This window comes from Balaenoptera ricei, chromosome 1, assembly GCF_028023285.1.
Source record: "Balaenoptera ricei isolate mBalRic1 chromosome 1, mBalRic1.hap2, whole genome shotgun sequence".
NCBI classification, from domain to species: domain Eukaryota; kingdom Metazoa; phylum Chordata; class Mammalia; order Artiodactyla; family Balaenopteridae; genus Balaenoptera; species Balaenoptera ricei.
The window spans coordinates 104,495,157-104,511,161 of record NC_082639.1 but is presented as its reverse complement, the minus strand read 5'-3'; the positions used below and the strand labels follow the sequence as shown (position 1 = coordinate 104,511,161).

The 16,005-nt window shown below is 39.5% G+C and overlaps 1 protein-coding gene across 1 annotated transcript in view; it reads left to right on the top strand.

Moving 5' to 3' along the window:
* The window catches only part of SPAG17 (sperm associated antigen 17), a 220,660-nt gene that overhangs the window by 47,206 nt on the left and 157,449 nt on the right, over window positions 1-16,005 (top strand). Inside the window, exon 4 of the mRNA XM_059928865.1 lies at window positions 8,344-8,475. Within this exon, the coding sequence (XP_059784848.1) occupies window positions 8,344-8,475 (132 nt within the window). The remainder of the gene's footprint in view (window positions 1-8,343; window positions 8,476-16,005) is intronic.

Here is a 16,005-nt window from a genome sequence, read left to right as displayed (position 1 = left end):
GGGTTCGAGCCCTGGTCTGGGAAGATCCCACGTGCCGCAGAGCAACTGGGCCTGTGAGCCACAACTACCGAGCCTGCGCGTCTGGAGCCTGTGCTCCGCAACAAGAGAGGCTGCGATAGTGAGAGGCCCGCTCACCGCGATGAAGAGGTGGCCCCGCTTGCCACAACTAGAGAAAGCCCTCGCACAGAAACGAAGACCCAACACAGCTAAAAATAAATAAATAATAAAAATAAAGGAATTCCTTTAAAAAAAAAGAATAACAGACTTCGTCCTCTCCCCCTCCCAGAATACATTGCACCATGACAGAATCTGTTTTACACCTTTTCTTTTTATCTCTGCTTTCCCTAAATGCATCTTGATCTGTCCTTGTCAGAGCAGAGAAAGGGTTAAATGAAAGCAACCAGGTTACCACCAGCTGATAATAAATTAAGGTTCCCCTTCTGCCTGCCCAAATGCACATCTCTCCACCATTACTTTTGTCTTTCCCCCAGCCTGAGCTGAAAGGTCTTCAAGAATTCCAATCCTGCCCTGGATGTAAGCATAACAACAGTAAGAGCTCACTTTAGTGAGGGTTTACTGTGCATTGACCATTCCATGCTAAGTCTTTTTATGTGTTTCTTCATGCGGTGCTCGATACAGTCTTGTGAGATCAGCACTCTTCATATTCTCTTTCTGTGCATCAGTGGTTCTCAACCAGGGACAGTTTTGTCCCCCAGGGAAATTTGACAATGTCTGGAGACACCTTTGGTTGTCACAGTGGGGTAGCCAGGGATGTGCTAAAAGCATCCTCTAGTGCATGCAAAAACCTCCTGCAATAAAGAATTAGCTGGCTCAAAATGTCAATAGTGCCACTGTTGAGAAACCCTGCTGTAGCTTAAAAAGCTGAAGTTTAAAGGAGTTGAGTAACTTTCCCAAGGCCACCCAGTGGTATTTGAGAAGACTGGAATACAGACGCAGCCTGTGCTTCTGTTTTACGCTGCCCGTGAGTAGTTATGGCTTCAGCAGCTGGTTCATCATCCCTTGTACCAGAGGACCTAAAATTCCCAACAGGAATCTTTTCCTATGAGGGCATCTCCATATAAGTGGCCCTTTTCATTCACTTGAAATCACCTGCTCATCCATCCTTTTCATCAAATATGCAGAATCAGTCCCATCTAAAGCAGCCCTTCACTCTAAACATTGAAAATTTTGTGAAAAACACACTCGTACATACACACACACACACACACACACACACACACTAGGGCAATACTTCCTCTGACTTTGTCATTTTATAAGCAGATATAGCGTATATAAGACAAAAGCAGAATGCATAAGCAACAAACTTTGAAGATGGCATATATAGTTACAGTTTGATGAATAGATTATACATATTTAATCTGACATGTGTTTAATGATAAACATAAGCACTTGTGTTCTGCAGAATAATTAGCTAAAAATGGTAAACAGCAGTATTACTTTTAAGGTGTCAATCAAAGATGTTAGTATTCTTCTCTTTTTATTAATTCTTCAGTATCTACAATCTCAGTTTTGCCAATGTTTTGAGAAACTGAGTATCTTTTAATAATCTTAATCATCCCCAAAGGCAGCTACCAAAACACACATACTCTTGCTCAGACATGCACACACAGGCACATGCATGTACACAGACCCATGAGTCTGTGCACAGTCTCGTGGTCACACACAGTCACACACCACATAGCCTCACACACTTGGACACAATCACACACAGACAAGTCCCAGGTCTTACCCCCCAGAGCAGTTTCCTTTGCCTTTACTCCTCCCTCACAATACAGAGCTGCTGTCTCACCGGTTTTCTGCCCCACCTACCCACTCACCCTCTCTGATGCTTCTCCTCTGACCGTAATCTGAAGGGTATTTCCATTTTCCCTTCAGAGCCCTTCCTCTGAATGACCTAGCCCTGGTGTATAAGAGCAACTTCAGGCAGTGAGACTTGGAGTTGGATGCGTGGGAAAGTAGTCATGGCCGCAAGACTGCTGTCACACTGCAGCCTCCCAGTGCCACAGAGGTGAAACCATATTTATCTTCAGAGCCAGCCTTAGGCATTGCAAGCTTTCAGGTTAGAGAGAATAGCTACCTCCCGTCCTAAGTGCTCAAATGCCACATCTGTGACTTATTGCTTGAAATTCTATCATCAGTTGCTAGTCCCTTTCATTCTATAAATAAGGGATAAAATTTTATAATACAGCTTACTCACTGGTATGAGTAAAATTCATTCAAAGTGAGTTACCAAGTTAAATCTTTTCTATTTTAGCAGCAGGAGAGATTTAGAAAGCAAAACGGTGCTCTGTATCTTCCTGAATTTTGCCTTGGACCAGCCCTGTTTATCCTCACCTGTACAAGGGCACGTTTCTTAAATGACCAGGAAAAAATGTCTTAGCCTAGAAGTCACAGATTTCCATTACCTTTCACTGTGTAATATCTGAGTGCACCATTACTATTTTATAAGGCAGGTAAGCATTTCCTACATTAATAAACTTTGCCAAGGATGGTGCCAAATAGGATATCTTTCCTTTCAGTTTTGGCATAAAATCTAAGGGACAAAGTGATGGGATGATTAAACAAACATTATTTTATTTTATATATTGAAGTATAGTTGATTTACAGTATTGTGTTAGTTTCAGGTGTACAGCAGAGTGATTCAGATATATATATATATATATATATATAACTGAATCACTTTTCACTATCACACAGACATGTTCTGACCAAAACAGGAGCCACTCGTTACATGTGGCTATTTACGTTTTAATTTAATCCATTAAAAAATAAAATTAAAACTTCAGTTCCTCAGTCACACTAGCAATATTCAAGTGCTCAATAACCACGAGTGGCTGGTGGCTACTCTTTTGTACGGTACAGGTAAAGAACACTTCCATGATCACAGGAAGATCTGTCAGCAGTGATATAGACAAAGAAAAGTTGGAGAATATCCAGCGTTAATGCGGGCGGTGGGGAAACAGACCCTTTCGTATAGTGGTGGTGGAAATAAAAATGCTGCTAACTTTTCAAATGTCAATTTGGAAGTATCAATAAATATTTAAAATACACATGCACTTAGTAGGAAAAAACCCTGAAATTACCTAAATGTCCATCAATAGGAAACTGGTTATAAATAAATGACCAAACACCCATACAATAGGAGGTTATGCCAATAATTTAAAAATACATGTGTAAACAATACGTGTCAGCACAGAAAGCTGTCCTAGATAACTTTTTTTTAAAAACATATTTATTTGGGCATACTTTAATTCTTAGTTTTAGAATATAATTTCAAGAAACCCAAATATAATGTACTTACTCACTTACTCAGTCAGTGAGTAAGACTGATTTTTACCTTGAGATTGGCCTGAATTCTATTAACAGTCATAATTACATTTATGCAAAGACTATTTATACATGAAGACACATAAACACATACACAGCTACCTTTGGGCTATGAGTAATAAATGGTCTCTTCTCTCATACAGAGGTGTCCTAGATAACTTCGGATGTAAAAACACAAACCACTTGACAATATGAAAGTGTGATACTATTTGTATTAAAATATAAAAAGATATAAGTATATATCTATATATGCATAGGAAATTACATAAGGATACACAAGAATTGGTTAATGGAATGCAGGAGATTGGGGAAGCATTTTCTTTTCATTGTACGTCCTTCTGGTACTGCTTGCGCTTTTTACCATGATGAGGAACTATTGCACTTGGTCATATATTAAGGAAATGAGAGAAACAAAAGAATGTGGTACCAAATGAATGAATGAACGAACGAACGAAGAAAGAAACAAAGCGAATTAGATCTGCATGTCAAAAACCTGTTTGCTCAGCCCTAGGCTAGTTTGGACTGAGCCAAGTTTATGGATTCTGTTCCTATTTGCTGAGGTCTTTACATATCCAAACCAATCCTAAGTCATTGACCCAAGAATAATGGGTTAAATGTGAAATCATATCTTATGCATTGTTACAGCTACCGTAACAAATACCATGGACCCTCAAGGAGGGCCCTGAAACCAAAAGACTTTTAGGAAAAATGGTGACTATATTTGGAGTTCCTGGAGGAAAAGCCTTTCCTCATCCCATCCCTCTCCCATCATCCTTCCCTTCTCTGCCCCACATAACCACACCTTTCCCTCTCCTCCACCACCTCTTTTCCCTGGTTTGTTCCAGGCAAGAGAAATGCAGATCCAAAATCTTTACCCTTCCTCAGAACTCACCTGGATTGAACATGCAGCAAGTTAAGCAACGATTCAAGCTGTTCCTTGTGCCTCGTTGTAAGCACACCAGGGAAGCCAGGCAGCAGACCTGCAGACCTCATGGAAGTCCTATCTATCTATCTATCTAACTATCTATCTATCTATCTATCTATCTATCTATCTATCTATCTATCATCTATTTATGTATCATGTATACACATACATATAGGTATGCATATGTGTTTATATGTCTGTATGTATACATGCACTTGTGCACACACATACATTTGGTTTTCATGGGAATCTGTGGAGGAGTTCTAAGTGTTTGTCCCAACTGATGCCGTGCTTACTACTAATGTGGGGAGGATCCACAGAGAGGAGGATGGAAGAGGGGAAGGGAGGGCATTAGTGTCTGTGGGTGGGCCTGATCCCCAGGCAAGGAAAGAATTTGGTTCATTTGGTGTATTTTTGTTGGATCAGATCATTAGATAGTAAACATGACATAAGTCTTTGAATCAGGTCAGTGATAAAGAGAGAAATGTTTTTATTTCTTAGTGTGCTCAGAATCACAAACTTCCGAACAGACAAAGGGCATCCACCCTCAAAATAAGATCTTTACAGTCGTGTCTTCCTGCCTCAGCTGCACTCTTGGATGCTAAATTTCCTCCTACACCCGTCTTTCCCAGAACTAAGCACCTCAGGTAGCTTGGCCTGGATGTCCCCCCAGCCCTGGCAGGCCCCGAGGCCTGGCCTGAGTAGGTCCAGGAGACATGTACAGGCCTCGTCTGGGAACAGTTTTTCTCCATTTAATAAGTCTCATTTGCCCATAAGATGTATTTTTTAAGTTTCTGACTCATGCCAGGCTCATTTATTTGGTATTTTGGCTTGTTGAGTACCCAGGTTTTAACCCACTTAGGGCTGTTTTTCTGCCTAGTTCTGGAAACTTTGGGGTTTGTCTAATTACTCCTCAACCCTCCTCAGCTCACATTTCCCTTTTTCTCTTGTATCCCTCATCCTCCCAAGACCTACTGCCCTTGTTGGCTTGCCTCTCCAGCACACAGGCACACAGACACACACAGAGACACACAGATGCACAGACAGACACACAGAGACATACAGATACACAGACACACAGATACACAGACACACAGACACACAGATACACAGACACATAGATACACACAGACACACAGAGATGTACAGATACACAGACACACACAGAGACGTACAGATACACAGACACACACAGAGACACACACACACACACACATGGACTAGATACTGGACAAGTAACCCTTACAATGCTGGAAGGTTGAAGATTTGATTATTATCTCAGTTAATACGAGTAAGGCAAGGGAAGGGAAGCCTTTCTGGAATGTCACGTGAGAAGCTGCACCACCTCTTAAAATCTGTGTCTTCTGCAGATGATTTTTCTTCCCTCAAAGACGTATCCTTCAAACAAAGGCCCTCTAAGGATTTGTTTTTCATCTGAGCCCAAACTACTGGCTGTTGACTGGCTGGAAGTGTGAACTAGGGGGTGTGAGAAGAAAGACTTTTCAGTAGAAATTCACTTATAAACATTTTTCTTTTTCTGCCTCTCCTGGAGATGACCCACATTCCATTAAAAAATTTCAGTCTAAGATGTTTTTCAGCAGAGACTTTCATTTACATTAATTATCCCAAGGATTCACATTACCATTCCCTTCGGGAGAAGCACAGAGAGAAAATGGCATGCGTGGCAGTCAAACCTCCTCCGAGCAACCTCCTCTGAGAAGGACAAGCGTGCCGGTTTCTGCCATTGCCACAGTGCCACGTGCAGCGCTGTGCCCTTCTCCGGGGCTGTGGGCATCGGCACTGAGTCTGCCTCCGACTGGGCCGCCCTGGGCTGCTCAGGGAGGAGGGAGCGTCCTCCGGACTCGCCCCGCCACTGCTCTTACTGGCTCTGTGTCCATGAGATCACGGGTGCCCAGCTATTCCTAATCTCCCCATTTCACAGTAGGGTATCATTCTTATTTTGAGACTGTGCCAGATTTTTGTTTTAAACCCAGCTCTCTACAGACAGTTTTCGATTGACCAGAAATAACATTTATGGCCCGCAAAACACCTTTCTCTTGGGACATTTTGTTGTGCTTTGAGTACATTTTAACACAGTGAGGTAACATTCGTAGCCTAATAGGTACACGGGGATAGAAAACAACTCCAGAGACATCCCATCCATCACCGTGACGGCAGGCAGGCTTCACCCACACCACCCGAGACATAGGTAAATATCCTGTTTTCACAGGTCATCAGGAAAAGAGACCCAGTCCAGTGTTGACTTCCCTTCAACGCTGTCATTATATTTGTATCACAGGGAGACGCCCCATACTAGACTGCTATGAGCTTCGAAACTCAAAGCTGTGTATTTTGAACCAGATGTCACAGAGAAGCCTGATAGTCGACACACTGTTTAGCTGGTATTGAAAAATAACATTTCAAACCAAATACACCTACCCTTTGAGGCTGGACCCAATCGGACAGCTTTCATTTTATGTGTGACTGTCCGTCCCCTTAGGATTCCCTTCTCTCTTGAGTCTGGTCATCATTAAGTGGTGAGATTCTACAGGTGTACCCTTATGTTTTCCAGCTCCCAGAAATCACAGCCACCATGTCCCTTTCCCTAAATCGTGTTAGCAGGAGCAGAACTGCCATAAAAAGCAAAGAGCTCTGTTTCATGGAGGGTGTTTGCTTAGACACATGCAAAGCTTTCTGACATTTGGTTTGTTCCTTTGGCTTTTGGAAACGGCAGCTTTAAAGGAGTCCTTTCCCTGGCTTTTCCCTCCTGCGTTGCAATGCAGGAAACCCCGATGTGGTCTCGAGGCGGTCCGATTACATTTTGGCATATGATAATCCACAGGGCCATCTGCAGTTAGAAGCAAAATAGCCATCTCCCTTTCTTTCAGCTATTTCCCTTGGCAAAGTGAAAAGTCATAAGGAACCGGATTGGTCAGGAAAGCCCTAGACCAAGGGCTGGTATGAACCTCAGACAAGACGCAGCCCGATGAGATGCAATGTGCGCCGTCATTATCTGAGACTGAGGCTGTGAAATTGACACCATATGCGCCCGGAGGAGTAATTGCACCAAGGGGGGAGAAAAGCAACATGTCAGGACATTTTAGTAACACCTAATTCATCCCGAGGCTATAAATAAATCTGATGCTTGCTTGAAAACAAAAGTCGAAAAACAGTTTGACTAGATTACTTTTGTGACAGTGCTTCTGGCCGAGGTGAACTTTATTAGGGAGACAACATGAAGAAAGAGAAATACATAACAACTTCTTATGGTATATTTTACATGATTTTATTTTTTAATTTTTTGCAGTAAATAAAGTGGTTATAGGGCTCCAAGGAAAAGGGCCCAGATGTTAGAGAAGTTGTGTGAAATTCAGAGGAAACAAGCTGTAAAAAATGCAGTTATAAAACAGGCTGTCAGTGCCACACATCTGGACAATACAGCTGTATGTTCCTAGTGGCTGTCGTCACCCAAAGAAAACTCAGTAACCTTATTTCACCCCAATTAGGCTGCATACCAACAGGATCAACCTTAAATTGCAAGGGGGTGGGGGAGCAGCGTTCGCAGGGCGCCTCTGTGTCAAACAGCTTTTATCTTTCATGTGAATTTGGTCACCAAGAAATGAAAGACTGCTAACATAACCATTTCCATTTTTATAAAACCCTATTTAATTTATAGCGTCCTAAGAAGTCAGGGTTTGACAGTTTGGACTATTGGCTGTGCCAAACAACAGACTTTCTGTAGCATGAAACTGACCTACCGGTCATCCTAACACAGAGCTCCACCTGTCTTTCCTCCACCCATGTTTGGGAGTCTGAGTCTAGCATCATCATGGGAAGCACTTATTGGAAAAAGTTCATTTTCAGACAACCCAATCTACTTAGAGTAGAGGGTAAATGCCTCTCTTTATGGCATTGGGGCATTTTCCCCTAATTTTTTTGGCCCGCAATGAGGCACCTTTGCGGCAAGACAAATATTACAAAACTCAAAATACCATTTCATCTTTTCATCACTGGCAGACATGCCAAAGGTTATAAAATGCCACTTTCCTAATAACTATGTTTCTTCATAGGTTTTAACGGCAGCAAAAGCAATTATGGACAGCGGAGAGAAATTCACCTTACCACTGATAGGGAAACTCTTGAAATTTCAGCTTCTCCAGGTTAAATTGAAGGACCAACAGCGACGGGAAAACGAGAAGAAGGTACTGGGAGGGCGATGGTGGGTTTTCTAAAGACGGCAAGGAGTGAGTGAACTGCAGCCAGGTTCTCTGGGGCACTTCCTCTCTCCGTAAGCCTGCCACGATGTGTTACCTAGCACATTTAACTGTTGCCTCAACTTTTTAGGGAAAAGCCTATCCAAAGAGCTGTTGGAGGAATTACATTTTCTCAAAGACAAACCCATTAAAAATAAGTGCTCCTTATGCAGAAATGTGACAGTATCCCAGGGCATGTGGCTGAGGTTGTTTTTATGGTAGTCTATTTATATGTTAGGAACAAATTAGGGGACCAAAGGAGAGACACAGAGTCAGGAGAAGTAAATATAAAAAGGTGAGAAAACCCCACAAAGTTAGGGTCTAACTATTTTAAATATTTTACATGATATTCAATAGGAGTACCTATTAAAATAATGGGCTACATCTGCACCTTCCTAATAATCTAAATATTTCAGCAGCGCTCCATTACTTCTGCTCCTATATTATATACCTGCTTATTTCTTCATGTGTAGATTTTTCGTTTAATTTGCCTATGGAAATCAATCTGTGTGTTTTCCAAAGATTTGTATTTTTCATCTGAAAAAATATTTTAAAATAGTTTTAGCAAAGTGATGCCAGTTTCAAGTCCATTTACTATTTAACCTTAGTCAAAATGAGAGATGTTTTTCTTATTTTCCAAATCATGCTGAAATATTTTTGGAAAGCCAAATGCTTCAGTATGTACATGTGTAATGTGTATGTGTGCGTGTGTATGTATGAAATGGATTTATAAGTAAATTGTTTCTTTATGCCTCTAAGTGGGAGAGGCAAAACCAAGTCATGGAAGAAGAAAGAGAAAAGTGAACATGTTCCAATAATACCTACTTCCCCTTTGTAAGAACCCCCCAAATCTGGCTTTCCTATTTGAATTGAACTCTTGACAGGGTAACTGTAGAAAAAAATAATAACGCCACCTTAAATTTGTAATATAGGGCTTTATGTTTTTCAAAGAGATTCCGCATTTAGCATCTTACTAGGGTGGTGTATATTGTCCCCAGAAAAATTCTACTTATTTGAAAATAGTTGATGGTATAGTTTTCCATCTATATGAAGCTCTTTCCAACGTATACAGGAGATTCATACCTTAAAAAATACTCAGGGACGTTAAGACTTGGCAGAAGAAAAATTGGAAAATTTGAAACTAGTATAGAAAGATCTTTTCTTGTCTTTTTAAAATTCAAATGTCACATGGGAATCTGAATTACAAAAAGTAGACTGTTGAGTCCTGCAAAAATTCTTGCACCTTGTGTTTGCTTTGTGCTTTCCCACAGCACCTACAAATATACATAACACATTAAGAGTGTCAATTTCTTTGTTTGCCACCTGCTTTAAGTCGGTAATTGTTTGTAATAGGAGTAGGTTTTAGATTTCAGTTAACAAATTTTAAGTAACAATAAATGGAATATCCTGGCAACCGAGGAAACGTTTTTAAAACTAACAGTATAAAGATATTTCTGCAGTTATTTTGCTCAGCATTTTTTTTGAAATGTGAACAATATAATACAGTTATGAGATTCTGAAGATACGGAAATAATCTTTATTTGTTGAAAATTCAAGTGTCTTAAGGAATTGGGAGTTGAATTTTAGATTTATAAAAATAAAAAAGTAATAGATGCATAAGAGGACTCTTTGAGCAATTAAGAGCCAGCAATTACATAATCTAATTTGATGTCTTCATTAGATTGGGTTCCCAAAACACCAGCCCCGAATCTCTGAGTTGCAACCACACGAGTCAGTACTAAATAAATTGATGAAAACTGATTGGAAGGGAGAACTCTCCAGAAAAATATTCTCGGTAAAGGCAAGACTAAGGGAGTTGTTGGAGGGATGATATAATCTGTGTTCATTTCAACAACACTGCCCGGCAGGTCATTTGGAACAACGGAGGTTAACGCTTCTCAGCCAGGGAGTTTAGCAGAAAGCAAAATAAGTATAAAGTATGTAAAACTGACACCACGCTGTGGTTTAGAAAATGGAAAAAAAGGAAAGAGGACTTTACCCAATTTCTTCCTCTTTCTGAACCCCGGGTGAGATTCTGAGATTCCTGCAAAGGGAGTGACTGTCTCTTCGGCTTTTTAACATCAACATGAGATATATGTGGTTGCTTTCTCTCAAATACTAGTTATATGTCTACATCTGTACAACCCAGAGTGTTTTGTATCTTCTCTGTTGAATTTTTGGAATTGAATTTTTAAAAATGAATGCTTGAAAAATATCCATAGCAGTAATTACAGAAAATACTAGGGAGACGGTGAGGACAAAAGCTACTAATATGAGTACGTCCTTGTCCTTTTAACCCAATGGAAAAAAATGTAATGTATACTACATATTTGATTCTGTTTTAACCATCAAAACTTTTCTTAAGAATATAGTTACAATAGCCAGATACAGTGAAAAATATCATTATTTTAGATTCCACTAATTTTAATAATTTATAACACTTTAGTCCAGGCTATGCTTAACATTGCATTTGCTTTGTCCATGAAGAAAGTTTGCTGGATAATTAATATTATAAAAAATAACACAAGGAAGATATTTCTTAGAAGTACAGTTTAGAAGACTTTAGCATATAAATTTCTGAGAGGCAAATCCCTGCCTCTAATTGTAATAAGTTGAATATATTTCAAAACTTTTATATATTCAGAAGCATCTTGTTGATTACTTCCAAATATACATATAATGAAGAAAATACACTTTATTTCTCGAAATGTATTTCAGCATTTCAGAACTTCTGAATATGATTCTTTCATATAATTAATCCCGAATTAGATTTTATTATATCTTAAAATCTGAATAAGAGAGTGTTTTGTTTAGAAATAAGTTTTCCTTGTGCACATCATTATCTCAACATTTATTCTGCATTTTTAGTTATATCATTATCAATTTGTTGTTAATTCATGAACTTAACAAACATTTAGAGAAACAATGTATTGGGCACATATATTTTTGTAAGGTTCATTATAACTTTAAAATAAATTGCTTGGTTTCTATTCTGACCATGTTTTAATTTAGTCATTATCTGAATATTACAGTATTTTTCACATTTTTACTTCTTTTTAACTCCAACTTTTACGTTATATATTAATTATAAACATTTTTTAAAACCAAAACACTTCATTGTGAATCAAAATATTTAAAATATATTGAGAATTCAGCTAAAAGAAAACATTTAATCATCAAAAAATTAAAAATGGCTATAATACAAGCAAAGTTAACCCATTTAAATAATCAGCCAAACTAAATCTAGTCTGTGCCTCTGAGTTGAGTTCAGAACATTTGGATAGGTTTTAGGAAAAGATCCAAATATATTCTAACTGTGCTTTTAATTTGTGAATTCAAATAACCAGTCCATATTTTCTTGGATATTTTTAGCATATCTTTTATATAAAAGCAGAACAGTTCTTTCTCTTTCTGGCTTATCTACTTAGTACAAGTTGCCTTATTTTTCAATGTCCTAGAATTGAATAGATGGAAGACAGGCAGTAAAGAATATGGACAGATGGTATTGGTAAACTTTTCTTAAAACATCTCAAAATTAAAAGCACCTAAATTTGATCAGATATCATGATGAAGCCCAAACAACCCAGAGCCTGCTCCAAAGGACCGACAAAGAGAAATTAGGGTAAATTTCACAGACGTTTTCCAGCTTACTCCAGTTAAAACCCCGAAACACTGGAAACCAGCCAATGTAATGCCATTTTGTATGTGTGTTTTGTTTTAAAAGAAAGGCCATAGGGACATACCAGGAAATTACAGGCTGGTTAGTTTTGATTCAGTTGTGGTTAAAATCTTCAGAAACTATTCTAAGAAATCAAATAGAGGAAGAGCAGAAACTCAGTTTAGAGGGACCCGTGTGGTTTCAGGAAAGGAATAACTTGCCTCACTAACTGGATGGAATTCTTTGAGGCTGGATTATCGAAATGAGGATACTACCAACAAAACTGTTGGATCTGAAGAGCTACAAAATTCAACAATTCAGGGTAAATTATAACTGATTCCCTGGCTGGCTTATCTGTAAACTAGAGCAGTGCTTTCCTAATTGGGATGCTATTAATTAATGAAACCTTTTTACAGACTTCAGGAAAAATGTAAAGAAACACATTTAAAATAGAGCAGTATTTTTTTTTTTAAAGGAATTCCTTTATTTTTATTTATTTTTATTTATTTATTTATTTATTTTTGGCTGTGTTGGGTCTTCGTTTCTGTGCGAGGGCTTTCTCTAGTTGCGGCAAGCAGGGGCCACTCTTCATCGCGGTGCGCGGGCCTCTCACTATCGCAGCCTCTCTTGTTGCGGAGCACAGGCTCCAGACGCGCAGGCTCAGTAGTCGTGGCTCACGGGCCTAGTTGCTCCGCGGCATGTGGGATCTTCCCAGACCAGGGCTCGAACCCATGTCCCCTGCATTAGCAGGCAGATTCTCAACCACTGCGCCACCAGGGAAGCCCTAGAGCAGTATTTTGAAATACAAATAGCTACAGTTAACAGCAGCTAATAATAGTAATTAGCTACCATTATTGACTGCTTGCCACTATACTAAACTCTTTACATATGCTTTAACATTTAATGTTTTAAATGACTTTATGAGTTACAGAGTATTATTCTCAATTTGCAGATGGGGAAACTGAGGGTGTGAAAAGCTAAGTAACTTTCCCAAGGCTAAATAGCTACTCAGGATTTAAATCCAGAACTGTCAGACTCTAAGATTATGTTCTTAACCACTGTACATACCCCTTCTGAGTGTGTCTCAATAATTACGCAAAACAGCACTCTTGGCTCACAATCAGTAGAGAACTTCCCAGGGATGCTTCTTTAAAGGAGCAAATGGCTTTGCTCAGTGGGATCTACCAACTCGCTAATTATATCACGTAATTCCATGTTGCATAAAACATCCTGAGGTTAAGCGGGGGGGACTGGTCAAAGAAAGGAACAAAGCCCACCAAAGACAAAGGCCACTGAGCTAACCAACCACCAATTCCCAAGGGAATCCTGACTTCTTAGCCAGTCCCAACCCCCTGCCCAGAAATGAGCTGGTCTCTGGGGGAATCTCTTAGAAAGAGACTTCCTGGGATTATTTCAAACATCCTTAGCCCTTCTCTCTGCCCTTCTGGATGTTGAAGTTGGATAGCATTGGCTGATCCGCTGCTAAAACCTCTAAATCACGTAGGATCGTGCGGGAGACAGACATCAGGTAGACATCAGACCCACCCCCTCACCACCACCACACACAGACAGGGCCATGTTCAGAGTCTGTGGATGAAGAATTGCACCCTGAAGATGGCAATGTGGCACCCCAGGACTTTGTGCAATCTTTAGATTGCATCATTTGGTCAAGTGAACCCAGTATATTCGTAGGCTTACGTTTTCTACACCTCAGCCACTCTCTAGAAAAGCAAGCTCCTAACTCAGTCCCATATATTATATTTTCTATGTGGCAGGTAAGCAGGGAGGGGAAAGAAATAGAAAATATAGAAAAGGAAAAACAAAATGTTCATAATGCCATAACCCTGTTATAACTAATGTTAACATTTTGGTATATTTCCTTTGTTTCTGTGGATTTCTTTACATAGCTGTAATCATTGTAAAAAGAAATTTTAATCCAGTTTTTTCAATTAAAATACACCATGATTTTTTCTCATTATCACAGCATCCACATCTATCGTTGTTATTGGCTAGGTGACATTCTATTGACTACCATACTTTTCTTAAAGTTCCTTTACTGTTGAACATTTCCATTATTTCTGTGTTGTTTCATAATAAACAATGTTGTGATGAACAACCTTACCATATACAATTCTTCATATTTTGGATAATTTCCTTAGCATACGTTTATAGAAATGGATTAATTGGGCCCCCAAATGTTCCACAACCTTTTCTTTCCAAAATAGGTTCTGGAACCATTTAGACCCAGTTCTCCATTAAAAAAGATAACAAATGGCCCCCTGTTCAAATTAACTTTATATTAGCTTATTAAAGATGGAGGAGTTTCATGAAAACAAATCTCTTTAATATTGTTTAATCTATTGTCTCTCAAACTTACTTGACACCATACATTTCTTTTAGTCCATCTATTGTCCTCTCATCATCTGTGACCAATAGATTGTTTATGAGATAGAGTGATATCTTGAAAGAGAACTGAGTAGCACTCAGAAGATAGACCCTCTTTCTCATAAGTCACATAATAGTGGAGTGACTTAGTCATTTAACTGCCGTGACATCTTTTCTTATCTATATCCTTAATAATATTATTGTGGGAATCTTATGATAGAACATATATGAAACACAAAGTTATACACAAATATGTAGATGTGCTATTATCTATAAAAGTAAGAGGAAGTATAGGTATTTACCACCAGTTCCACTGACTTTTACCATTTACTTCCCTTTCACTGTGAAGAACAACAGAATGAATACCCATCAAGGTATTTGAATTTTGGTATTAAGAAGTAATTTAGAAATAAAATACAGTCTAAAATATTTTTGAAGCATCAAATAACTAGGTTGCCCAATTCCAGAGAGGGAAAATTTTGTATTTTTCCCTTTAAGAGGTAGGAATAACAAGATTAAGGATCCTAGGTAGGTGTCACGTTAATACTCAAGCGAGTGTGTGAAACCCTAATACATTTTTGTTTTTTGCTAAGACAAGAGCCCCACATCTGCTATGTAGCTTAACTGGTAAGAAATCTCCATGCCTACCCAAAGCCTTCCCACAGGACGAGGAGGCATCCAGATGCTTTTGGTACACAGTGCATTTTAAAGAAAATGTACTCTGTAAGGAACTTGACTCTCCCTTCATATGCTGGGGAGCATGTGTTCCCCAAACACGGTAGAAAGAGGGGCCTGTTAGATACACACCTCCTAAATTTTTATCTCGAATTGGCAAGAGTTTCCTCTGAGTTCTTTCAGTTGTAAGTAGATGACCCTAAATGGGAACACGCATGTTATGCTACCCAAAAGCAAGAAAGGCAAAAGAGGTTGGTGTTGAACAAATTTTAGCTTATGATTTAGGAGGGGGCTCAGCAAACCTGGTTCACTTCTCCCCACTCTCGCCCTCAAATCCCAAGACGTAAACCCATAGAGGGGAGGGGCTTATTCAGAATGTGAGAGAAGAGAGGGAAAGGGAAGGAGATAGGAGGTGATTTTCCTGCAATTGGGACTTAGTAGAAAAGGATGGACCTTTTGACCAGAGTAGAATTCTAAGGGGCCAAGTAGTCAATCATTGTTCAGAAGCAGAGGAACAAAGGGACTGTCCTGGTTCAGCTCAGGTGTGGAGGTTGGGAGATACAGACTGGATACAGGAGAGGAGTAGGGAGACCACCACTAGAGTCAGGCACAGGGGAGTAGTGGGGACTGGGTAGGGCAAAGAACATGTTCAGAAATTTACCAAGGACTTCTCTGCCTGCCCCTGGCACCCAGGAGGACCCAGGTGCTTCCATTTGCTTCTGTTCTCCACCATTTAGTGTCTCTGCACACCAGGAAATCGC